General features: G+C 37.5%; 1 protein-coding gene across 1 annotated transcript in view; it reads left to right on the top strand.

Annotated features, from left to right (window-relative positions):
• The first annotated feature begins 1,039 nt into the window (after positions 1–1,039).
• Positions 1,040–27,793, top strand: part of LOC136851817 (polycystin family receptor for egg jelly-like) — a 67,171-nt gene continuing 40,417 nt past the window's right edge. Inside the window, 18 exon segments of the mRNA XM_067126128.1 lie at positions 1,040–1,184; positions 8,953–9,097; positions 9,476–9,626; positions 10,252–10,385; positions 13,470–13,579; positions 14,120–14,353; positions 15,438–15,655; positions 16,674–16,824; positions 20,042–20,157; positions 20,771–20,899; positions 21,382–21,578; positions 22,546–22,767; positions 23,517–23,680; positions 24,447–24,631; positions 25,527–25,647; positions 26,100–26,265; positions 26,626–26,804; positions 27,221–27,328. Of these exon segments, the coding sequence (XP_066982229.1) occupies positions 1,040–1,184; positions 8,953–9,097; positions 9,476–9,626; positions 10,252–10,385; positions 13,470–13,579; positions 14,120–14,353; positions 15,438–15,655; positions 16,674–16,824; positions 20,042–20,157; positions 20,771–20,899; positions 21,382–21,578; positions 22,546–22,767; positions 23,517–23,680; positions 24,447–24,631; positions 25,527–25,647; positions 26,100–26,265; positions 26,626–26,804; positions 27,221–27,328 (2,875 nt within the window).

The following is a 27,793-nucleotide window of genomic DNA, read 5'->3' as shown; positions in this document are numbered from 1 at the left end:
ATAATAATAATAATAATAATAATAATAATAATAATAATAATAATAATAATAATAATAATAATAATAATAATGATTATTATTATTATTATTATTATATAGGGCCATGATTTGGACCCTGAGACCCTTTCATTCTAATATTTCTACCATTCTCACACATCGGGACTTTTGAATGGTACACCCATAATAGGCTTCATTATTCTAACCCCCCCCGCGAACAATTAGTGAAGAATTGAGCTTTCTTCCTTCCTAGACTTTCCAAAGGCCTCCCAGATCCCAAATCATATGATAAAAATGCATAGAAAAATGTTGCACGGTTTTAGTTATTGCACTGGAAACTCTAATAAGCTAACTCAGGAAGTTGTCAGCATTACCTTTAGAGAATCAACCGCACTTTTCGTCATTACTTCAACATGTCCTATCTTTGTGAGACTTATATTCATTTATTTCCACAAGTGTCTAACTGCTTACTCGCACTCTTACAGATCTTGTCACTTAGGTTGACTTTTCTCCCACATCAGCTGATTCTTTGGGCGTAAGCAAATAACATTCTTCTTCTTACTTTCCTCCCACATCAGCTGATTCTTTGCGCGCAAACAAATAACATTCCTCTTCTTACTTTTCTCCCACATCAGCTGATTCTTTGGGCGTAAACAAATAACATTCTTCTTCTTCTTACTTTTCCCCCACACCAGCTGATTCTTTGCGCGTAAACAAATAACATTCTTCTTCTTTCTTTTCTCCCACATCAGCTGATTCTTTTGCGCCTAAACAGATAGCATTCTTCTTCTTCTTCTTACTTTTCTCCCACATCGGCTGATTCTTTGCGCGTAAACAAATAACATTATTCTTCTTCACATCAGCTGACTTTTTTCATTCTTCTTCATCTTTTATTTTTCTCCGTCATCAGCTGATTCTTTGCGCGTAAACAAATAACATTATTCTTCTTCTTCTTACTTTTCTCCCACGTCATCTGATTCTCTGGGGGTAAACAAATAACATTCTTCTTCTTCTTACTTTTTCGGTGCAGGACGCCGCTGTCATGAATCTCGTACCAGCACCACTTGCAACAGGGACCACATTCCTCGTTGATTATGGCTACGGATCGCCACTCTCGTACTTCAACAGCACAGCTTCCATGTCAGGGGTTGCCGTGTACCTGATACCTGGCTTTTATACCGCAACAGGTAGGTTTTTTCCAGAGTCTTTTCTAATCAAGATGGATCGTCTCGTTTTTCTTGTTCAGCTTCGGTATTAGCTCTCCATCATTTGTGCCTGTCATTGGACTTTGTTGTCTTGTCTCTCAGTTCTTAAAAAAAATTGTTCGCGTGAATTTGCTTCTTATTAATTTTTCAATTCGACTTTTTATAAGCCCGTTAATGACTTTCACTTGTTATTCAGTAATCACAATGATTACTTTCAATATTTCTATTTTCATTGATATATTTTAACTTATTGACGTTAATTCCGGGGTTTGAGAGAAAGTAGAGGTTCTTCCATTCTCAAAATTCGAGTTTTCAGTCACCATAATAACCTCATTTCACGTAGATAACTTGATAAATCTTTTTAATTTGAGTTAGTGAATAATGAATAACTCTTTCCTTCATTTTATTCTTCTTTCATAGACTGATTGACAGCTACGTCACACTTTTGAGTTTGTGAATAATGAATAAATCTTACCTTCATTTTATTCCTCTTTCATAGACTGATTGACAGCTAAGTCACACTTTCGAGTTAGTGAATGATGAATAACTCTATCTTTCGTTTATATTCTTCTTTCATAGACTCATTGACAGCTAAGTCACACTTTCGAGTTAGTGAATAATGAATAACTCTTTAGACTGATACACAGCTACGTCACACTTTCGAGTTAGTGAATAATGAATAACTCCTTCCTTCATTCTATTTACTTTCAGTTATTGGGGTACTCGAGGGAACTAATTTCTTCTACGTGCAAAGTGTGAATTTCACTAAAACTGTGGGAGGGGGCACCTCGTCTATACAAGCAATAGACTGTCCCATCGTAAGTCAATTTTCCTTCTTTTAAGAATGGTTTTGTTCAGATGAACTTCTCGTCATGAAAAAGATAAAATGTTTATCTTTCTTAAACATTTTATCATTTCGTTGATCAGCTTTCGCAGGCACTGAATGATTTTTAGTTTTCTGTAAAAGAAAACTATCGTGCCGGCTTTGTTTGTCCGTCCGCCCTCAGCTCTTAAAAACTACTGAGGCTAGAGGGCTGCAAATTGGTAAGTTGATCATCCACCCTCCAGTCATCAAACATACAAAATTGCAGCCCTCCAGCCTCTGCAGTTTTTATTTGATTTAAGGTTAAAGTTAGCCATAATCGTGCTTCTGGCAACGATATAGGCCAGGCCACCACCGGCCTGTGGTTAAAGATTCATGGGCTGCGGCTCACACAGCATTATACCGAGACCACCGAAAGATAGATCTGTTTTCGGTGGCCTTGATTACACGCTGTACGGAAAACCAGACTGCGCTGAAGAATGATATCAGAATAAGTGGTACATTCAATCTCTCTGTGATTTGAAAGTTGGAGTTCTCGTGGATTTAGCTTTAACTTGATCATGAAAGCAATAACATTCGTGGACTTTATTAAGGTATGGAACGGATGAAGGAATAATTGGGGATAAATGAGGTCAAATGTTGTAGGTCAAGGTCACTGGGAGATATTCATTTCGAAATTTTGCCTCTTAAATTATAATAGTAACTTTACAATAAATTTATTTTAATGCACAGGTAATACACTTATTAATTGTAATTCCCCTTGCGCGTGAGTTGTTCCCAAGGTATTGTGAATCCGATATGTGGAGAGATATTTTCGACTTAAAATTTGTGATTATGTAAAAGTAAAGCGTATACAAGTTACAAAAATCGCAGATTATATATATACACACATATATACATATGTTTATATATATGTATATATACATAGATATATATATATATATATATATATATATATATATATATATATATATATATATATATATATATATATATATATATATATATATATATATATATATATACACATATATATATATATACATATATATATATATATATATATATATATATATATATATATATATATATATATATATATATATATATATATATATATATAAATTTATATGCACACACACTCACACATACACACACATATACATATATAACTTTAGATGGATGATATTCATAGAAAACATTATGGGCAGTTTCCCCATTCTAAACATCATGATCACTGCACTGTAGCTATTTATTTCTTTCCAGGTTTTCGAACCGGATTTTACGTACTACTGTAACATTACAGCAACTCCAGGGACAGATACGACTGTATTCACAGGCACTTTCAGCGATACGGGGGCAGCAATCTCGATTCAAAGTAGTAAGTCTCTTTTTTCAGCTTCATCTTTACTAGTTTGTTGAGTTTGTTTGATTTCGAGACTTCACAATCTACTGGAAAAAGTGAATATCATCATGTTTTAGGCAAAGAACTTCGGGAATCTGGTTCCGGGCAGAGTTAATCGCAGGATAAGTTGTCCGGAACATTACTGACATAAGCATTGACCAGCTTCAGGTAGAGTTAGTTGCACAATAAGTTACCTGAGACGTTATTGACATTATGACTGACCAGTTTCAGGCAGAGTTAGTTGCACAATAAGTTACCCGAGACATTATTGACATAATCACTGACCAGTTTCAGGCAGAGTTAGTTAAACAAGAATTAGGTTATCGACATAATCAATGAAGTTTAGTTGAGACATTACTTGCATACATTATTGCATAATCACTGACCAGTTTCAGGCAGAGTTAGTTAAACAATAAGTTACCTGAGACATTATTGACAATACCAGTTTAGTTTGAAACACCCGAGACATTATCTGATAATCACTGACCAGTTTCAGTCAGAGTTAGTTAAACAATAAGTTATTTGAGACATTAGTCAGTTTTAAACAATAAGTTATTTTATCGACATAATCAGCCAGTTTCAGGCAGAGTTAAACTGGATTACTAGACATTATCGATTTTAATCACTGACCAGTTTCAGGCAGAGTTAGTTAAACAATAAGTTACCCGAGACATTATTGACATAATCACTGACCAGTTTCAGGCAGAGTTAGTTAAACAATAAGTTACCCGAGACATTATTGACATAATCACTGACCAGTTTCAGGCAGAGTTAGTTAAACAAGCCATTGACTAATCTACCAGTTTCAGGCAGAGTTAACAATAAGTGCCCTGAGACGTTATTGCATAATCTTAACCAGGCAGAGTCTTGCAATAAGTTACCTGGGAGACGACTGACATAATCACTGACCATTTTCGTCGACGATCCAATCACGGTTACCTGGAGCATTATTGACATAATCGTTGCCAGTTTCGAGTTTTGTACAATGTTATTTGAAACATTGCTGATTATATGACCAGCTTCAGTCAGAGTTAGTTGTACAATATGTTATTTGAAACATTTCTTATTTTATGACAAGCTAAAGGCAGAGCTGGATGTACTATAAGTATTTTGAAACATTGCTGATTGCGTGGAAGATAAGTGATAATCACTGGGCTTTGCAGTCTGTGGTCCCTTACCAGGGAAGTCTTGCCTCCTGGGAGTGCGACAGTCATCTGTCGTCTCTTATCCGGTTAAAGCTGCTCTTTATAATCTGTGGTAAGTTTAGATGTGTTAGACTGTCATTTACTGAGCGTGGAAGAGTGAACCGGGGCTTTGCAGTCTGTGGTCCCTTACCTAGCTGCTCTTTACAGTCTGTGGTCTCTTACCTAGCTGCTCTTTATAATCTGTGGTCCCTTACCTAGCTGCTCTTTATAATCTGTGGTCCCTTACCTAGCTGCTCTTTACAGTCTGTGGTCCCTTACCTAGCTGCCCTATACAGTCTGTGGTCCCTTACATAGCTGCTCTTTACAGTCTGTGGTCCCTTACCTAGCTGCTCTTTACAGTCTGTGGTCCCTTACCTAGCTGCTCTTTACAGTCTGTGGTCCCTTACCTAGCTGCTCTTTACAGTCTGTGGTCTCTTACCTAGCTGCTCTTTACAGTCTGTGGTCCCTTACCTAGCTGCTCTTTACAGTCTGTGGTCCCTTACCTAGCTGCCCTTTACAGTCTGTGGTCCCTTACCCAGCTGCTTTTTACAGTCTGTGGTCCCTTACCTAGCTGCTCTTTACAGTCTGTGGTCCCTTACCTAGCTGCTCTTTACAGTCTGTGGTCCCCTACCCAGCTGCTCTTTACAGTCTGTGGTCCCTTACCTAGCTGCTCTTTACAGTCTGTGGTCCCTTACCCAGCTGCTTTTTACAGTCTGTGGTCCCTTACCCAGCTGCTCTTTACAGTCTGTGGTCCCTTACCTAGCTGCTCTTTACAGTCTGTGGTCCCCTACCCAGCTGCTCTTTACAGTCTGTGGTCCCCTACCCAGCTGCTCTTTACAGTCTGTGGTCCCCTACCCAGCTGCTCTTTACAGTCTGTGGTCCCTTACCTAGCTGCTCTTTACAGTCTGTGGTCCTTACCTAGCTGCTCTTTACAGTCTGTGGTCCCTTACCTAGCTGCTATTTACAGTCTGTGGTCCCCTACCCAGCTGCTCTTTACAGTCTGTGGTCCCTTACCTAGCTGCTCTTTACAGTCTGTGGTCCCTTACCTAGCTGCTCTTTACAGTCTGTGGTCCCCTACCCAGCTGCTCTTTACAGTCTGTGGTCCCCTACCCAGCTGCTCTTTACAGTCTGTGGTCCCTTACCTAGCTGCTCTTTACAGTCTGTGGTCCCCTACCCAGCTGCTCTTTACAGTCTGTGGTCCCTTACCTAGCTGCTCTTTACAGTCTGTGGTCCCTTACCTAGCTGCTCTTTACAGTCTGTGGTCCCTTACCTAGCTGCTCTTTACAGTCTGTGGTCCCCTACCCAGCTGCTCTTTACAGTCTGTGGTCCCTTACCTAGCTGCTCTTTACAGTCTGTGGTCCCTTACCTAGCTGCTCTTTACAGTCTGTGGTCCCTTACCTAGCTGCTCTTTACAGTCTGTGGTCCCTTACCTAGCTGCTCTTTACAGTCTGTGGTCCCTTACCTAGCTGCTCTTTACAGTCTGTGGTCCCTTACCTAGCTGCTCTTTACAGTCTGTGGTCCCTTACCTAGCTGCTCTTTACAGTCTGTGGTCCCTTACCTAGCTGCTGCTCTTTACTTGTGTAGTTTCTGAGGCTAGCCTTTATTGTAAGTGCCGAAGTGGTAGAAAATTCAAGTATGCAAATTGTTTACGATATATGGATTGCATTTACTGTGAATAATGGTTGTTGTTGTAAAGAGGCTAAAATGATTTGTTTTTATAAGAAAGACCAACAAGTTATCTTTAACTGGGCGCATGTACAAGTGGCTTCTAAATGGAGTGAAAGAGCAGCTTAATTGTTTAAGCAGGTTATAGCTAATGGTGCAGAGAATAAGTCCTCCCCTTCCACCTCAGCTGCTGGGTTCCTTCCTTGTACGATAAAGAGTTAAGAAAACTTGAATTTTCCCGGGAGAAAAAGTAGTAACCTTCAGACTCGAAAATGTCATCCTGACAAAGTTTCTAAAGAGATGTCGAGTCTTGAACAATTCTGATGATCTGGGAATTGAAAATAGTTGTTACTGGTAAATGTTATTTCCGTAAGCTTCCAAAAAACTGAACACTTTAGAATAATATTGAATAACTGGATTTACTTTATATTTCATGGCACAGAGTGCAAGTGATGGGAAAGGAATTTTTTTTACGCAGCATCAAAAATCTTATAAATTCGTCTCTGAAACAATCAGCAATTTCACCTGTTTTCATTTTGCCGCTTTACCTTTTATTTATCAGGATCACTTTGAAAAAACCATATAAAAATGAATATGAATGCGTTTTTTTGGGCTTATAAGCCCAACAGGTTAAATCTCAGTATTTACAATTCACTGGACTTGAAAAAAAACTATTTCGTTCCCTTATATTTGCATTCCCTGTTGACCTAGATAAGCTCTGAACTTGGAATGTTAATCACTGAGGTCTATCATTTTCGATATTTTATAGTTTATGATCGAAAGGTCATTTGGAAAGAGTGCTGAGGACGAAGAACCCCAGATCCTCAAGGTTAATGTCACTTCTGAAAACAATAACGATTTATGTTTTAACACGATATCAGCGTCTTCATCGTGTTGTGTTTATTAATGTGGGTTCTTGACCCTTATTATTTTCATCTCAGATACGCAGAAAACAATTCTACTGTAACTCTATTGTTATATTAATCTGGCAGTCCCATGACTATAACCTTCCTCTCTCTGATGATTTTATCATGAATGGTTGGATTAGCGAGTGACATGTCTGACAAAGAATATGGTAATGATATAATTTTTGCCATATTCTTTATAATATTTCGTTTGTTATTATATATATACTGCTCTAAAATGGAAGACTGCAGTATCTGCAAAAATACAACACTGGAAAAATGGTAGACATTCCCTTGCCTTACTACTGATTTTGCAGATACTGCAAATGGGATCCCACAAATACTCGTGGAAAGCACTGGAGAATCATTCTGAAACTGCAGTAACTTGTGTATTACTGTTTCACGAGTCAAACAGGTGGCATATCTCAATTTCGAAAATTTTGCAGATACTGCAGTTTTCCATATAAGGCAGTGTAGGATACTAATGTCCTTTTCATTGTAGGGAGAATCATCTCATTAATTCTAGTCTCCTCTCCTGATTTACTCTCAGAGTTTAGTTCATATTCATAAAAAATAAAAGTAGAATCCATTACGTGAAAGTAGAGTATCACATAAATATTCTGCCTTTTAAATTTATATTTAGTATAGATGACTGTATGAAATCTCACTCTTGTGAGAGAAATTGCTCGGTTTTTGACAGGGCAATCATTAGGCTTCGCCAAACTTTTTCCAAAACCTGACATTTTCCTGGAATTTGTATAATGTGTATTTTACTGACCATTTCCCTAAGTTTGCGAGATAATGAATTGGCCTCGTGTCACCTTATGAGTATGAAGATCGTATCCTTTTTCTCTGTCTCAGTGATTTCAGGGTTTCCGCTTTTGGCACTTTTGTACCAGATGGAGTTTTACAAGTTTCACAAGATTTCAAGAACCTTTGACATATTTTAGTATCATTTACATTTTTATGGCCATCTGTTACCACTTATATCAGGATTTATTCACGCTGTTGCGATTTGTTGTTTGCCTGTTGAAAATCATAATTATTTAGCAATATTTCTAATTTTTGATCAGTAAGCATCAATACTTTAGCCAATATGTAGTATAGCGCACTTCAGAAGTAAGCATCAAATTATCTTTCAAGTATTGTTACAAAAACATACCAACTGAGAGCGAAGGACATAAAATGTTATTTATAACGAAAACTATGACCTAATTGAGAATTCAGGGCATGATAACTTTAGCCCCTCATCAGAAGAAGTTCATCCATTACGCTAAGACTTCTATATATACAGATGATGAGGCCTACCTGCGCCAGTGGCCTGTATTGCGTTCACGAGAGAGGCTGCATGGCAGTTTGCCCTCACGACCTCGTCACCAACAAGCACACGTGCCCAGCTCCCAAGTTCTTCTGTCCTGCCCGTCGAACTTGCACCGATACCGGAGTCTGTCAGGCTCCTGATGGTATGGTATTAGCTTGATTTGAACGGTCTGGAGTTCAAATACAATCAGTATCAGACACCTTTCTAATCTTTCTTTCCAAATTTTTTTGATTGTGGACTTTCGAACGGGCAGTTTTGAGTAAAAATGCTGTATAGTGGAGCACAGAGTTTTTAATATTGGTTTTCACTGAATTTCTGCTAGCCCAGTACTTTGAATATTTACCAGTTTTTATTGCAACACAAATTGTACACATTAGCCTCCTAATACTACTACGCATTGTTGTTTTTGCAGCCTAAATTCTATATATTCAATTCAATACAATTCAGCTGCGCCTGCGAGCTGGGTCGACGTGGCTGGCACGGTCGTTGCAGGCACCTTTGCATCCCAGGGGTTCCACAGGGAACTTCTTGCAGCCCCTGTTGAAGTCCTCCCTGGGGATGTTCTTCACGTGACTGGCCCCGTTGGGAGACTGTGAGTGGTCTGAGAGAGAAATTCCTCTGTTGAATCTTTGCTTGCAGACTTATTAAAGTTGTGAGGGACTCATTAAAGCTGAGTGCCAAGGGAGCCAAGTTGGGAAATCAATTGATTTATTAAAGTTGAAAGACTTAAGGGAATTGGGAGACTGCGTGCCAGGGACTCATTAAAGTTGATTTATTAAATCTGGGAGACTGCCAATTGATTTACTGGGAGACAGGGTTGGGATTCATTTTCAAACTGATACTGATGGACCAGTTTTTAACAGCATGGAGATACTTCTAATTAAAAAAAAATTGCATTTAATTTACATTCTAATTACATTCACATTTACATTCTAATTACATTATATTCGAACACTCCTCTTATCCACAGTAACACCACCCTCCCGGGGGGAGATTTGGTTAACGGCGTCAAGACTACAGCCCATCATTTCGCCTCGGCTATCATCAAAGAGAACGTTCCGGTTCAGGTTTCACACGTTTGCACAACTGTCAATCTGGACGTCGCCTTGAACGTGTTGGACGCTGTGAGTTGCGTTGCTTTCCTTTCTCTCTCTCTCTCTCTCTCTCTCTCTCTCTCTCTCTCTTCGTTGAAATGATTCTTTTGCATGAGACACCGTAAAATAATGTTGCTTTTATTCTGACTGTTGATCTCTCTCTCTCTCTCTCTCTCTCTCTCTCTCTCTCCGTTGAAATGATTCTTTTGCATGAGACAGTAAAATAATGTTGCTTTCATTTTGACTGTTGGGTTCCCCCCCCCTCTCTCTCTCTCTCTCTCTCTCTCTCTCTCTCTCTCTCTCTCTCTTCTCTCTCATTTTCTTTATTTTCTCTCCTTGGGAATTATAATTTTCCATGAGCCACACTAAAATGATCGTGTTTTTATTCTGACTGTTGGGTTTCTCTCTCTCCCCCCCTCTCTCTCTCTCTCTCTCTCTCTCTCTCTCTCTCTCTCTCTCTCCTCCACTAGAATCAATCCTTTGCAAGCATTTTATAAACACTGTCAGATATAGCTTGTGGAGAATCTTATTTCTATTAGTTTTCTTGTTTAGGAAGATACGTAACAATAAGAAATTTCTTTGTGTACAAAACCTGTGATACCATATAATTTTAATATATTTGAAAGCCTATTTTTTTTTGTTTTGGTCACAGGCCGACGCCACAGTGACTCTGACCAATCAGACATCGTGCGAGCGAAATATAACAGACATTGACATGAAGATAAATCAGGCGCCTACTGACACCTTCAATGCTTCTTTGAACGTAGAAGCACCTTACTATATCAGGTAAGCCTGACGCTGAGTCAGTTTCGTCAGCTTTATTATATTATTTTGATAATATTCCACTTCATCCTTAAATACTGGTTGAACAATTTACTTGACATGTATTGTCATATTTCCTGTTAGGTAATAGTGTTTACGGATCTTTCCTAGATGGTGACACCCTGTATGTATCCACCTTTGCGGCGTGTTTAGTACAAGCCCGTTGGGGATGACCGTAAAAGCACAAAAACAAAAGACTGTAAATATCATAAAGATAATGACCCCAAAGAAATATCAGTCCTAGATAACGACCTTCGAACTTTGCTGGGGGTCGCTGTCTAGGAAAGATCCCCCTTTATTTTCGAATTAGAGAATAATATCAGAAAGAGATTATACGAAATGTTGCTGGTGATGTGAATGCAGAGGTTGATTTCCGCCGTAAGTCGTGTTTCACCTTTAACGGCGCTCACGGCGCCGCAACTTGATGTTTTAATGGGCAAGGAATGCCTAGGAGAGATTGCAGTAGAAAAATGGACTGCAATGTATGAATTTCGTGTTGCAAATGATGTCATAACACGAGGTACTCTTTTCCAATACAAGGCAATCCATGAGTACATATGAATATCTGGAAGTCACAGAACCTTTGCTGGTTATGATTTTGAAACCACTTGATCACAGAGACCACATAAAAACAGAAAGATTCAGATCTTGTGATTTTATGCGTTAATCCCATTTCTTTTTCCTCTGCAATTCACTGGCTGGTTAACTCTGCCCTAAAATGGAAGACTGCAGTATCTGCAAAAATACAAATCTGAGAAAAATGGTAGATACTGCAGTTTTTTACTACTGATTTTGCAGATATTGCCAAAGGGACCCCTAAATTAAACATTGAAGAATCATTCTGAAACTGCAGAACTTGTGTATTTTGTGTTTCACGACCCTAATAGGTGGCATATCTCAATTTCGAAAATTTTGCAAACACTGCAGTTTTCCATTTTAGGGCAGAATTGTCCCCATATGCTTTTCATACAAAGGTAAGTCCCCCAGGGTGTCACGTCTCTTCTCAGCAGTAAAGCTGATAACTGACGTTTCAAAACTGGAGGATATAAAAGACAGTCGTGACATTAAGTGCTTGCCATAGGGACGTTACGTACCATCCTGAATGCTGGGAAAAAATTCTATTCATTCTGCCTAGTCACATGTAGCCGATGGTGATATTACTAGATTTTAAATCATTTGATCAGGTCAACCTAGGTATATATTCGTTTTTCACTTTATTCGTCGACTCGTATAGATACATTAGTGACTGAATTCCATAATTCACGAAGGTAAATGGTAAAAGGGAACTAATGGATTTTATTGATGAGTCTTTTTATATTCGAGTGGTTAATTGATTGCGTTTTTCACCTCACCCCATGACCCCTAAAAGCACTGGCGTAATTTTTTCTATTGCATGTTTTGTATTTTTGCCATGAATATTGATATTGTTTATTAAAGAAAGAGAGAGAGAGAGAGAGAGAGAGAGAGAGAGAGAGAGAGAGAGAGAGAGAGAGAGAGAGAGAGAGAATTTCGTTTTTGAATTTTTTCCTCCAAACTGGGCATCTTTTATATTTACCCTATAACTGTTTATTCGAAGTCCATATTCTCTGGGTAAGAGAAGAAGAGCTGCATATGACTTGAAGAAAATTAAGAATAGTTGATGAAAGTTTGAGGAAAAAGATGAGTCCTCACTGTCACATTTTCACCCCCTTGAGAAGTTCCAAGAAAGAGCAACTGAAATCTCTTGCAAAAGGAACATCGTTTATAAATCCAAAGGTAGTAAGTTTATGACAGTTGGATGCCTGTTAACTAGTTACTCTGGCTTTTGATCCAAACTGCTACCAGAAAAGGAGAGATGAAAGGGGATACGCTTGCTGTTCTGTGTACTACAAAAGAAAGATAATTGGCTCGTGAGTTGAAAAGGTCCAGAGTCTCGTTAAAAGTTGTATCAGTGACGGCGATGCTTCCATAGTCCCCATTACAAAGTAATAGCTCAAAGTCATACTTCAACTTGTTACTGCTGGAAGAGAAGAAAGGAAAAAGATATCAGTATTGAAACAGTTTACTCTACTCTTATGCCAGAAGAAAGTAAGTGAATGAAACAAATGAAAAAATATGAAATGCAGATAAAAAAAAATCTGCGATCAAAAACAAGCGATCTATTGTCCCTTTGCGTAGGCAATAAAAATCTCTTTTGTCTCCGGGTCCTTGATTCATTGGGTCCAGTTCACAGAGTCTGTGCGATCGGGGACAGCTGGTGATTTCATAGTGTGCCTCGAGATCTATTTCGCCTGGTGTCCCATAGGGCGATGTTCTCGTCCCTCTGTGTTTTGACGACACATCGGTACCATGATTATTCCTACTAAAAATACATTACAGAAACAAAGTTGTTGTAAACCGTATTAGAGACCTTTAATGAAGCAGGAATTCATGTAACGATGTCAGGGCATATTAATGGCTATTTGTAGGACTATGCTTGATTGTACACCCCAGAAATGTAAATAATTCAACGATTTACTGGGAGGAATAGATCTCAATTCTCTATGTCGATGAGATATGCCGATTGGTGCATCATTGATGCAGACTTCTCTTGATACAATGTAGGACCTAACCCATCGTGACGTTACTTGGAGAACGAAACCATTTTCGCTTTCTGTAAAAGATAACTATTGCGCCGGCGTTGTCTGTCCGTCCTCACCTTTTTTCTGTCCGCACTTTTCTGTCCGCCCTCAGATTTTAAAAACTACTGAGGCTAGAGGGCTGCAAATTGGTATGTTGATCATCCAACCTCCAGTCATCAAACATACCAAATCTCAGCCCTCTAACCTCAGTAATTTTTATTTTATTTTAGGTTAAAGCTAGCCATAATCGTGCACCTGGCAACGATATAGGATATGCCACCACCAGGCCTTGGTTAAAGTTCTTCACGGGCCGCTGCTCATACAGCATTATACCGAAACCAAAGAGAGACAGACCTATTTTCGGTGGCCTCGATTATACGCTGTACAGAAAACTCGATTGCGCCGAAGAATCTTCGGCGCATTTTTTACTTTTCTTTTTTTTTTACAGGACCGTCACAGCCGCTACATTCACCGCCATTTTCACCGTGGCAGGACCTACGACCTTCACCTACACTTATACACCTCCGATTGGGGTGAACCACACATTCGTAGACACAAGTAAGAGAAATGTCAAATATCTTTAATATTCAATTCACTATAACTTAGGAATCACTTACACGAAAAATGGAGTTATAATTAATTAATCGGTGCTTCTGTCCCGGCAAGGAGTCCAACGTGGGCCTTTGTTTGGAGACGGATAATGAATTTGATATCAAACGTTAATTGTGGTTTATTATTTGCGAATATGAAAAATTAATGCTTGGATGAATAATAAGAATTTACACAAAGTTATAAGTGTATATATATATATACATATATTATAATTATATATATATATATATCTTTATATATATACATATGTACAAATATCTTTATATATATAATATATATATACATTATATATATATATATATATATATATATATATATATATATATATATATATATATATATATATATATATATATATATATATATATATATATATATATATATATATATACATATATATATATATATATATATATATATATATACATACATCTCTACATATACAGTACATACATCTAGTCATCACACACATTTCTGTCTTTTCAGCCGATTACCCTTACACCGGCATACCCTACGAGGTACCCCACTCGGTCACCATACCCCTAGAGGGCATCTACGTGGTCACCATCAACGCCGAGAACAAGCACAACCGCATCCCGGGGCCCATGTTCAACATGACCATTTTCTACGCCCAGCACGAGGTCGTCACCACCTGGACTGTGGCCCCAGATTCGACAGTCACTGACTCAGTCAATCTGGCATTCTTGGTCCCTGCTCAAGGTCGGTCTTGGTTGGTCTGTGGGCTATTTGTGGCTCTTGTATAATATTTCTCTGTCTTTCTATTGACCTTTTGCTTGCTTGCTTCCTCTGGGAGCACCATATTCTTTGGGAGCTTGAATTTCAAGTCAGGGGTACCCCTGTGGTGGGCTTGTTCTGTGTGAGTGGGCTTCGTTTTCTGTAGAAAGTGAGAAAATCTGGTTTATCATGTCTGTTGTTTTTTCAGTTTTCTGTAAGAGGAAATTTTTGTGCCGGCTTTGTCTGTCCGTCCGCACTTTATTCTATCCTCACTTTTTCTGTCCGCCCTCAGATCTTAAAATCTACTGAGGTTAGAGGGCTGAAAATTGGTGTGTTAATCATCCATCCTCCAATCATCAAACATACCATTTTGCAGCCCTCTAGCCTCAGTAGTTTTTATTTTATTTAAGGTTAAAGTTAGCCATAATCGTGATTCTGGCAACGATATAGGATGGGTCACCACCGAGTTGCTTATTTTTCCAACTCGCAAAACCTTATAACTTAAACAAATTGCTTTTTGTTCCAACTTGCAGAACCCCATGACCTCAAATTAATCTCTTATTGTTCCAACTCGCAAAACCCCCTTTACCTAAATCAAATCCCTTATTGTTCCAGCTTGCAAAACCCCATAACCTCAAACAATTCTCTTATTTTTTTTAACATTCAAACAAACCTTATTGTTCATAACCTCAAAACCTCAAACAAAATCCAACTTCAAAACTCCATAACCTCAAACAAATCTTTTGTTCTAACTTGCAAAGCCCCATAACCTCAAACAAATCTCTTATTGTTCTAACTTGCAAAACCCCATAACCTCAAACAAATCTCTTATTGTTCTAACTTGCAAAACTCCATAACCTCAAACAGATCATTTATTGTTCCAATTTGCAATTATTCCAACTTGCAAAACCAGGCACCTAGACAAAATCCCTTATTGTTCCAACTTGCGAAACCCCATAACCTCAAACAAATCCCTTATCGTTCCAGCTTGCAAAACCCCCATAACCTCAAACAAACCTCCTATTGTTCCAAAACTAAGTACCTAAAACAAATCTCTTATTACCTGCAGCCCCCAAATTCAAGTTCATCGACACAGCCGGCGCCAACTTCCCGACGAACGCGACAGCCAGTTGCAACTGGGGAGACGGAACTCCAGTGGAAGAACTGCCTTTCTTGAACCCCGGTGACAATATGCCCATTCTCCAGCACGCGTATACCGTCGGAGGAGTGTATACCATGACCGCTTACATCTACAACAAGGTTTCCGGGTACACTGTCTCGTGCCAGGTATGTTTTGTATATTTTTTTTTGTTTTTTTTTTTTGTCGGTTGGTGTGTGTTTAAAGGTTGTTATATTATGTCAAAAGAATGGAATATTATATATATATGCATAAGTAATTATTTGCATATATAAGGAATATATATATGTATATATATATATATATATATGTATATATATATATATATATATATATATAATGTAAGTTTGTATGCCTTTACATGAAAGGATGTCTTTGCGCCTCCTTGGAATCAACTTAACACGAAATGAAAAATAGCTGGCAGGATCTCCTTTGACTACAGATGGAATGAATACCAAATTCATCTTCAGAAGCTAGGAAGACTCTTTTTTAATATAAATCTAAGGTCTGCAGGTTTATAAGAATACTTTCAGATCATATATATATATATATATATATATATATATATATATATATACAGGTATATATACATATTTTTATATATATAATCTAATCGTCTTCTTGATTTAAAGCTACTTACTAGACAACTCCAAAAAACAAGCAAAGCGTCTTTAATGAAAGATTTTAGTTTATCTGGCGTCTCAAATACTAGGGTCACTGATGCTTGGATCTTTGGACAATCCTTCTCGCATAATGGGTTAGTGTCCATGACAAAAGATTCATTTTAAGCTAGAACAAAAATGACGTTTTCAAAGTCTCAGGCAAGGCTGTGACACTGTGATTTATCTGGCGTCACAAATACCAGGATTTTTTGGGTCAATACTTCTCACCTAATGGGTAAGTCTCCATGACAAAAGACTGATTGTAAGCTAGATAAAAAATGACATTTTCAGTCTCAGGCAAGGCTGTGACACTGTGATTTGTCTGGCGTCACAAATACCAGGATTTTTTTGGTCAGTACTTCTCACCTAACAGGTTAGTATCCATGACATAAGTCTGGTTGTAAGCTAGGTATTAATAACATTTTCAAATTCTAATACCAGCATTTTCAAATTCTAAGACCAGCCTATGACACTGTTTTTTTTTTTTTTTTTTTTTTTGACGCAGGTACTGATCGTTGAGCAAATATTCGACTTCGTCATAAGCAACCAATACTTCCCCAGTGATTTCTCTGTGGTGCCCAGGGAAGGTTTCGGCTCCTTACGAAACCAGTTTCCGATGGACAGAAACCTGACTTTTTATCCCTCAATGTCACACGGTAAGTCTGAGTGCTTAGTACTTTAATCATTTCTGGTGAGCATTAAAAATGATTCATGGAAGTCTTGTGCATCTCGATAAATGCTGTAGCCTTGAAGAATTTACTTATCTTTTATAATTCATGTTGGAATCTTCTGACGTTTTCAGAATTCTTTTGTAGGATTTTCTAGCTCTTATTAGTGACACTTTTTATTAGTGATCATTTATCGTTGGAGTTATGAAGTATCTTTTAAACAATTTTAATTCTAATGCTTACAAGTGGAATATTATTGCTGAAGATGATTTGCTTTAAACATTTACTTAGTTTTATAATGCTTCGTATATGAAGTGCTACTCATAAGTGTTAGGCTATAGATATATACCTATATATAAAGGTATATATATATGAATATATATAAATATGATATATATATATATACATATATATATTATATATATATGTATTTCTTATATATATATATATATACAGTATATATGTATTTATTTATATATATATATATATATAAATAAGTATATATGAATATATATATATATATAAATATATATATATATATATATAAATAAATATATATATATATATATATATATATATATATATATATATATATATATATATATATATATAATGTTTCAATAAACAACTATAAAAGAAACACGATATTGAGAAAAAGAAAGAGAGCTCTTTCCAATGGGTCTTCTTCAAACAAATTTCCAATCCACTCTGGCGCAGAGTAGATGCCACGAGCATTAGACTATGTAGTTTCCACTCTGCTGAAGAGAGACAGCTGCCGAGAATAGAGCGTGGAGATCTCTCAGATTCTCGCAACAGCTGCGCAAACAACTGAGCAGAAGGATTATTGGAGAGACCCTTTCACCCACGCTGTTTTTTTTTTATCCTTATCCCTTTTCAAAGGTTAGACTCATATTTCGTTCCCTTTGAGCCTTTGTGTTTATCGAGGATGAGCTGTGTGGTGACGTCAGAAGAAAAGGGTCTGTCTGGTTACTTCGCAGAATGTGTCTGTTGGTTTCATATGGGAGTTATTTACCCCAGGTCATATTGGTTTTGGTAAATAAGCGCTTCCGAGGCTGAGGAATGAAGGAATCAGTCGTGATTGTGAGCCTTTTCGTACAAACTCTTGTTTCTGTTGCTGGAATCCTTGCCAGTCTTGGTGAGTATCTAACTGCCGAATTTTTAATGTTATTCAGAGAAGGCTATGCAACTTTGATACGAGTGTAGACATGGGTATAAAGTGTATACAGTATAATACACACGCCTTTTTTACCTTCAGACACGTCAGGATTATCATCAAGGTGAAGATATTTGAGAAAGTATATTGAAAGGTAGTCTGTTTTGAACAGTGATTCACGATTATAGAAAACAGAAAAAAAAGCCCAGCAAATTTAACCCTACTGTGATTGGTCATTGGTGGCTGACCGTCGATGTTGTAAGGTTTACTGACTTTCGAAATGAAATATTAGCGGATGTTAACGTTAGGTTTATGATCTAGAATGATTTTATTTCTAAGCGACCCCATTTGGTCGACTATAGTCCAGGGGTTCCCAACCTTTTTGCTCTTCTGTACCCCTTGGGCATTTTTATAGATACCTCTGTACCCCTAAAAATTGAGGATGAGGAAGGAAAACAATGAAATTGATATCGTGATACAATTTTATAATGAAATCTGTTTGTGTAGACTGGATCTTTTCAGGCCCGGTATGGGTACAGATTGCAGCTGCTGGAAGTTCCATAATAGTGAAAAACAAATGGCATTCACCCTATTCTTGATATAACTTGAGTAAAAGCTTTGCTTGCTGCCGTGGTGGCGCAGTGGTATGATTCTCAGCTTCAAATCCCACCGCTCACTGTTGGCTCGGATTGCGCCATTACAAAAATCCGGCAGTCCATTAACCTAACGGTCCGAAAAAACCCGAGGGGTTCAGTAGGAGAATAGGTGCCAGCCCTCAGGGTGAGGAGTTAAACAGTGGGCCTAGAGACACACTGGCCGTGTGTCATAGGCATTGTGGTCTGTCCCCCCACTGGCTGTCGGCCTAAGAAACAGGAGATCAGCGCCTGCCCTATGAGCCTACAGAGGCCCAGGAGGACTTTAATGTAACTTTAAAGCTTTGCTTACTAAAATGAGGAAATTAAAAAAAAAAGACACGGCATTGTTCAATCTCAATGCAGATTGCACCATGTCTATTCTCTAAGGTCCAATGTACCCCCTGAAGAGTGCAAATGTACGACCTGGGGTACATGCACCACAGGTTGGGAACCCCTGGCCTATACGAAGCTATATTTCGTGCTATAAAACTGAATGTAGACTCTATTACCGTGGATGTGGCGGGACAGAATGAATTTTCTCTAAGACCAGAATTTAATCAAGGCAAAGCCTCTTACACTAAGAAATGAAATCATGTGATTCCCTGACAATGATGACGTAAGATTTTTCCAATGACTTTCTTGATATATACGTATAAAAACGGAAATTATTGTACAATATACATGAAGTTGTTTTCCTTCACAATTGTTGTTATGATATAATGTTGCGATAAAATAAAAAAAAATGTATAAATGTATAACAAAAATGAACGCACAATTTACTTGAAGTTGCTTTCATACACAATTATTTTTCATGATTATAAATGATTATAAGTAGACGAAATTTTCACCAATATTGCAATAAAATAGAAAATGTATAATGTATAACAAAAATGAACTGATAACTTACATGAAGTTCTTTCCAAATACAATTATTTTTTTTACGGTTTTCGATTCATTATTAGGTAGAAGAAATGTTAACCAATACTGTGATAAAATAAAAAAAAATATATAATGTATAAAAATTGAAAACAAATTACATGAAATTGCAATATAATAGAAAAATGTATAATGTATAAAAATATGAAAGCAAAATTATTTTTTTATGGTATTACGATGATTTGTTGAGTAGACGAAATGTTAACCAATATTGCAATAAAATTGAAAAAATGTATAATATATAAAAAAATTACCACGTAACTTACACAAGTATTTTTTTACAATAAAAAATATATAATGTGTAAAAAATGAGCACAATTTACATGATGTTGCTTCCATATATAACTATCTTTTCACGATTTTCCATTATTGGTTTAGGAGATGAAATGCTAACCAATATTGCAATGAAAAAATGCAGAAAAAATGTATAATGCATGACACGTTCCATTTCATTTTTCAGGAACCGTGGATTCCTACGAGGTTCAATTTACCGTCAACGGCTCCCAGATCCTCACCTACAACGTTGTAAACCGTTTCAGTCCAACAGACAATCCGTTCTATCATCATTTTCCCGTGGTGAGCAATTGATCCTTATAAAAAAGGATGCCAGCTTACATCTCTAGTTGATTACATCATGACATTAAGCAAAACTTTATCTAGGACACAAGTTTAGGTTCTTGTCAGGGCTATCAGATTATGCCTTCATTTTATTATAAGGCAATAGACAAATCTTAATTCTTTTTACACGTAAAAACGAAATGTGAACTAGAATATAAGTTTAGTTTTAATATAGTTTGGTTTTCATGACCTAAATTTTTGCTGATTTTGTTGATAACTGAAGCAAAAGTTTGTATCTGATATCGAGTTTGGTTTTCGTGACCTAAATTTTTGCAGATGTTAAATAAAACGAAAGTTTATATCTCTTATCGGGGTCTAGTTTTCATGACCTAAAATTTGCAGAAGTTGTTGATAGCTAAAACAAGTTTATATCTCATATCGGGGTCTAGTTTTCATGACCTAAAATTTGCAGAAGTTGTTGATAACTAGAACAAAAGTTTATATTTCAATTCGGGTTTAATTTTCAGGACCTAAAATTTGCAGAAGTTGTTTTATCAACTTAAAATTTGCAGTTGTTGATCATTTTGAACGCACGTTTGGACATTATTTGAACATTTTCCCGCGTCTTTAGGAAGCGCTGTTGAATCTCACTGTGTACGCCATCAACATCTTCGAGAGAGTCCCCGTGGACATCTACGCTGAGATACTTGAGCAGGTGAAGATAGCACAGATCGACGACTTCTCAATAGTGACCGGAAAGGTGAGTTTCAAAACGGCACTCCCTTGCGTTTGAGCTCTCAAGACAATGCCCGAGAAAGTGCCATTTTTACGACGCATCGTTTGGTCATTTTCTGTTTTATTTAATTCAGGCGTTCAGCATTTGAGGGGCATCTCGACCCGACTTTTGAAAATGGTGTTTTCGCCTGATCCACTTTAAAATAATTCCCCCCCCTTTTTCCCCAAAAAGGGGTTGGGGTTGAACTGTAATTTTTTTTTATGCATACTATTCTATTCCTGATTGCAAATGCTTCATTTCATACAAAATTCAACTTTGTATCTTGAAAAATAAAGAAATTAAAGCAGGTTGAATTTCCAAAACTTTGATGGCTTATAACTCAAAAACGAGTTTTATGATATGTTTATAATTTAGTCTTTGTACAGGATGACAATGACTAAAAAATGCACGACTGTATTTCCTTCAAAGACTAATATTGAATCTTCAATTGTTTTATTCCTTTGAAGAATGAACTGAAGACTTTCGGGATCTCCTTTGAAACTTTGGGCAGAGGGGCCTGTCTCATCGTTGACTGGGGAGACACGAAGCCTCTTCTGCTAGACTCCTTCGGTGACGAGTACAACTGTATGCTGAACTTCTCGTATGCTACTTACTATCCCGGTGTCACGTTGCAGTTGGAAAACACTTTCACTCATACTTATACGTAAGTGCTCGAAGGAGATGTGTAGCTCTGTTGTATCGTTTTATTTCAATGGTTTACAAATGTATTCCAATCCCTTAACGCTATCAAGTTGTATTAAACTCTTTTGCAAAAATTATTCATTTTGTAAAGGGTTTATTTTGGAATAACTGCTGGAGTGTAAGCAGAGTATTTTCAAGTCTGCAGATGGATCTCTGTTCGAAGCTGAAACATAGAAACTTTTGAGTAAACGCAATTGAAAATAATTGACATCTGTGGAAAGCAATTACAGGGAAAGTACATAACAGCAGGTTAATTATCTGCACAGATCGATCTTGTAGAGAGAGCATCATTTAAGAATATTCTGAATTTGCAGGGCGGGAACGGATCGTTACATTGGCGGTCGTGTCTTTTTCAAGTTATGTTTATGTATTTTGTTTATGTTCATTTTGTTCGAAGGATACGAGAGCTTGCGTAAGTGGGCCCTGAATAGTGCTGCCACCTTTCGGGAATTTCGAGAAACATACTTTTTTCATTTTGTTCCAAGGATAGGAGAGCTTTGCTAAGTCGGCCCTGTATGGTCCTACCATCTTTTGGGGGTTTCAAGAAACATACTTTTTTCATTTATTCCAAGGACATGAGAGCTTAGGTAAGTGGGCCCTGGACAGTGCTGCCACCTTTTGGGAATTTTGAAAAAGCCTAGCAACTAAGAGTTAAATAATTATGCGAAATGGACTTGCTGATGCCCGTAACTCCCCAAAAGCTGACAGTCCGTGATATGAGATTTGGTCTTCAGCATGTGTTTTGTAATAAAACAATTTTGAAAAGGAAATCGTGGTGGCCTCAGAGTTAACAGCTTGCTAAACTGTCAAAATTAGCCATGCCTGAAGGTGAAAGGTAATAATTTTATGCATACATTCTTTGTTCTCTTAATTTCATGCACTGAACGTGTAAATACAGCTTCAATAACGACTCTCTTTCAACGTTACAGGGCAGAAGGAGTTTACAACATCTCGGTCATGGCCTTCAATCCGGTCAGCACCACCACAGATATGCTGCTGTTCATCGTGAGCAGCCTCAAGTGCCGCCCACCCAAAATCGAGATCTTCGACGGCACCTTGGATTACCTGGCTGCGCCCCGAGTTCCCAAAGGGGAAGACAATTCCATAGTGTCAGTCTCTACCATCGACTGCGAGATTACGAGCAAAACCAAGTGAGTGCGTCAGTCTTTCTTATTCACACTGAGGACAACCAAGGCTTCAAATGCATAACTGGGAGTTTCATCTATCATTTTGGTAATAATGTTCAGTGTAATAATCCTTCTTTGTTAGGTTAAAAACCTGTTCTTTGCAAGCGTTAAAAAATGCAGTAGCCATCTAATGAATGGGATAATTTGAAATTCTGGCAATAATGAAACCTGATTTTAAAGCTTCAAATGTAGAACTGGGAATTTCAGATACCACCAAAATAATTAGTGTTAGGAAAGATTTGAGGATCGCTCTTGATTTACAAGTTAAAATATGGCTTCGAGTTATGCATTTTTAATGAATATTTTTTCCTAGGAAGCACAGGAACTCTGGTTGATAATCACAGTTTTATTCCTGAGACATATTTCACTCTCCAAAGAATAAGTAGAATGAGCTACATGCCCGAGAAATGGATGAAAATGGATCCCAGTATATCTCAACCATTTATCATTTTGTAATTTGTGAAATAGTTTCAAGTTCACAATTATGTATTGTCGTATGTGTTGATAATAGGCTACCTGTCAAGACCGGTGCTTTGTAAAAATGAATTTTGTAAAAAACTTACTGCAAAAGGGTAAGCATATTGACTCTGTCCACAAGGGGTTTTCAGTTGAAGATTTAAAGAAAGGCAGAGAAAAATAAACAACGGTTAATATTCTCTATGAATAAGGTTCTACCTAAAGTTCCACCTTAAGTTCCACCTTCATTCCCGCAGGAAACGCTGGCAGATATTCGCCGTGGATGACCTCTGGGGCTTCATCGTGGAACCTATAGCGACCATGGACGTCATCCAGACGTGGAACATGTCTGAAATAGTCATTCCGGCCAATTACCTGAAGTACGGACGATACCTCCTCACCTATACGCTGACCATGTGGGGTAGGTCTCTTGAATCTCCTAATTTTGGTTCCATTTAATAATAGGTAATCCCCGTAAGGGGGTAGTGCCGTCAGTGCACCTCATGTGGTGCACTGTAGGCATTAATTAAGGTTCCTTCCAGCTTGCCTTAATTGAGCCCATAGCTGCAAGCCCTTTCGTTCCTTTCACTGTGCCTCCATTCTCCTGACAGTTGATTCTAGTGCAACTGCTTTGAGGTTTTCCTCCTGTTACACCTTTCCAACCTTTTGCTGTCAGTTTCGGTTTCAGAGCTGAATGACCTCATAGTTCTCATTGCTTGGCCTTTGGCCTAAATGCTATATTCAATTCAATTCAATTCAATTCCTCTGTCCAAAGCATCTTGATGATACTCTTAGCTCTTTCACCTGATTATTATTACTCTCTGATTATTATCAGTCTCTGATTATGATTAATCCCTGATTATCCTTAATCTGTGATTATTGCTAATCTCTGATTATTGTTCTGTGGTTATTATAAATCTGTGATTATTGTTAATCTGATTATTATCAATATCTGTTAATTATCTCTGATTATTATTAATCTCTATTACTTATCTCTGATTATTATTAATCTCTGATTATTATCAATCTCTGATTATGGTTAATCCATGATTATTGTCAGCTTCATTATTATTAATCACTTATAATTATTAACCTCAGGATCATTCATATATGATTATTATCAACCTCTGATTATCATTAATCTCTGATTATCATTAATCTGAGATTATCATCAATCTCTCTCCTAGATCCTCCCGTCCTGGATCCCAATTGGCCGTTCCAGAAACAAATGGACACCTACATCGAGATCATTCCCACGCCCCTGAAACCCTCCATGTTCGGGGGCGTCCTGAGGATCACCAGAGGACCCATCCAGGAGGTCCTTTTCGATCCCACTACGAACTCCATCGATCCTGACAACCCGGGGGAGAAGGTCAGTTGGCCTTTACGTCATTGGTCGAGGTTCAGTTTCTTGACCTCTTATTTATTCCACGCTGATTTCTTGTAGCCTGAATTCCAGCATATTAAGTGTTCGTGAAAAAGATATTGTTATTATTATTATTATTATTATTATTATTATTATTATTATTATTATTATTATTATTATTATTATTCAGAAGGTGAACCCTCTTATTATTATTATTATTATTATTATTATCATTATTCAGAAGACGAACCAAATTGATATGGAACAAGCCCACAGGGGCCACTGACTTGAAATTCAAGCTTCCAAAGAATATGGTGTTCATTTCAAAGATGTAACTCACTTATTAAAAAAGACAAAAAAAATAAATTAACGAATCAATAAAGAATTAGACAAAAATGCAGGTAAATGATTAAACTACTAGTAGAAATGTATTACGGTAGTGTTGCATTGCGTCTTCGCTTGAGCTTCTGAAGTTCCAGTTGCACGACTTCCTCTGGGAGACTGTTCCACAGTCCAACTGTGAGAGGAATAAAGAACCTCTGGAACTGAGAAGTTCGACAGCGACGCACATTTACTGTATACTGGTGCTGCTGTTGAGCAAATCTGGTTGCTCTCGGCAGATAAATGGGATATGGGATCGATGGAGAATGTGAAAGATCTCTGTTAAAATACAACTTATGAAAAAGTGACGAACAAGAGACCATCCGTCGATGGTCCAAGTCATAACTGCTAATTTTAGGAAACAAAAACCTACCACCACGAACCACTCTATCTTAAAGAGATAAATCTCTGGCAGAAGCAGACTTAGACGAGTTAAGCTTCAAAAAGTAAATCTTACAAATAAGTTTGATGCTGTTAAATGAAACATTCTCTCACGCTTCACCCGTTTCCTATTTGCCAGGGCTTTACTGTCAGCTGGAAATGCAGAGAGCTGAGCGAGGCTTGGCCTGCGGTGGACACCACGCCCAATCCCATATGGCCCAAAGGAACGACGGGAACTGGGTGTTTTGGATACGGGCCAGGTAAGATGGAGGAATTCATTTTCCTTTTTTAGTTTTCTGGAAAAAAAAAACTATTGTGCCGTACGTATGTTAATATATTAGAGTCGAAGCAATTGGTTACTTCCACGATGCGTCTGCTTCGTTTGCAGATGTTTTATTATATATTGTTCAGTCAGCTGTATTTCACATAAGACAAACCCTTATCACTACATATAACTCGCCCCCTAGCTGCAACCCTCTCATTCCTTTTACTGTATCTCTGTTCATATTCTCTTTCTTCCATCTTACTTTCCACCCTCTCCTAACAACTGATTCAAAGTGCAACTGCGAGGTTTTCCTCCTGTTACCCCTTTCAGTCCTTTTTATTTTCAATTTCCTCATAGGTCCCAGCATTTGGCCTTTGGCCTGAGTTCTATCTATCTATCTATCTATCTATCTATCTATCTATCTATCTATCTATCCTCTTTTTTCAGGGTTGCTGGATCACAAAGATGGATCCCTAACCGTCTTGGGTGGGGACTTCATAGCTGTGGACAAGATATACGAAGTAGTAGCCACCATCAAGAAAGACACCAGAACTGCAATGGCTACGGGACAGGTTCACACTGTGGCCTACAACCCTCCCATTTTGTCAGTCACGTAAGCGCCGGATTTATCAGAGGTCTTATAGTGGTGCTTGTTTATGATTTCAGAAAACAGGACTTTTTTTTTTGTTATACTCTGTTGCTCAAGAATTCATACTTCTGGAGGCTTCGAAAAATGACGTCCCAAGCCAGTAGGCAAGACTGGAATAATACATATGGAAGCGCGAATTCAGTCATTGCTTTAAAGCTAGAAAGGTTTAATCGTCAAAACAATTCTACGTCTCGCTAGTTTTTAGTGCGTTACATTTTATTCAACAATGAAATACCTGCTGGAGATTTTATACCCCTCCAGTACAACTCCTGTTTTGTCACATGTAATTCTTTAGGTGCTATAGAGGCCAATCTTTCCCCTCAGGTGTCTAGCAGACTCCCTGTGCAAGCCAGACGGCGATGGAGTTTACGTCAACCCTTCCCTTAAAATGGGAATACTGGCAGAGTGCATTGATTATTGTGTTGAGCCATATAACTATCTATGGACTGTCATGCATCAGGATGAGACTCAGATTGTGCCAGCAGCAGGACAGGAAATAGTTGGTAAGTAGAGTATTTGTTTCCTTATGGTAACCCATTTGATATTTTATTTCCTTCTCAAAGACAACCTATTCACGTTTCTTAAGATTGTTTTACATTATATGGTTAAATTCCATTTAGGTTAATTAGGTTGTTTCTCAAAAATTATAATAACAGTAATTGGTTAGATATTTATATTCCTTCTTAAATGCAACCTCGTCCTATTTCTTGAATTTATTTTTAGATATTGATGAATTTTGTATATTTTAACCAGGTACCAGGTTATTTATGAAAAATTATAGTAAGACGATATGTCTCATTCTGTGCATACAGATTTAATATGCAAATTAGACCGTGACCACTGGACTGAGGGTTAGGTCTATATATATAAACATATACGAGAAAGGCATCACGTATTCACGGAGAGTATTTATTTTCAGGACATACACTGTCTGAGTATGCTTTGACCCCATCATTCTTCGACCTGTACGAAAATGAACCTATGATCAAAGTTTCTGTCGAGGCCAGTGATCAAACGGGTATTTCGGGTGAGTGTCTTCTGCGCTTGCACGTAATTCGGTTGCCTACTGTATATATACATTTATCCATATTTATCTTTAGGTGCATATATATACATACATATACATATATGAATATATATATATATATATATATATATATATATATATATATATATATATATATATATATTATATATGTATATGTACTTATCTACATATATATACATACACCTATATGTATGACTGTAGACGAACAGCAGATGCCATTTCTTTAAGGATAGCTTTCATGAATGAGATGAGGACTGGACACTTTTTTGTTGAAAAAAAGCAGTTCATATTTTTTATAAAAGAAAAAAGAATACAGAAATCAGTTAAAGAATTTAAGTGTCCATCAGATGGAAAAGGTAATAATGAATATCAGTTTAAGGTATTAGTATAAGGTCTAAGTATAAGGTCGTGTGTGTGTGTGTGTGTGTGTACAAGACTTGATGG

This window comes from Macrobrachium rosenbergii, chromosome 24 (genome assembly GCF_040412425.1).
Source record: "Macrobrachium rosenbergii isolate ZJJX-2024 chromosome 24, ASM4041242v1, whole genome shotgun sequence".
NCBI lineage: Eukaryota > Metazoa > Arthropoda > Malacostraca > Decapoda > Palaemonidae > Macrobrachium > Macrobrachium rosenbergii.
This window is presented reverse-complemented; position numbering and strand designations above follow the sequence as displayed.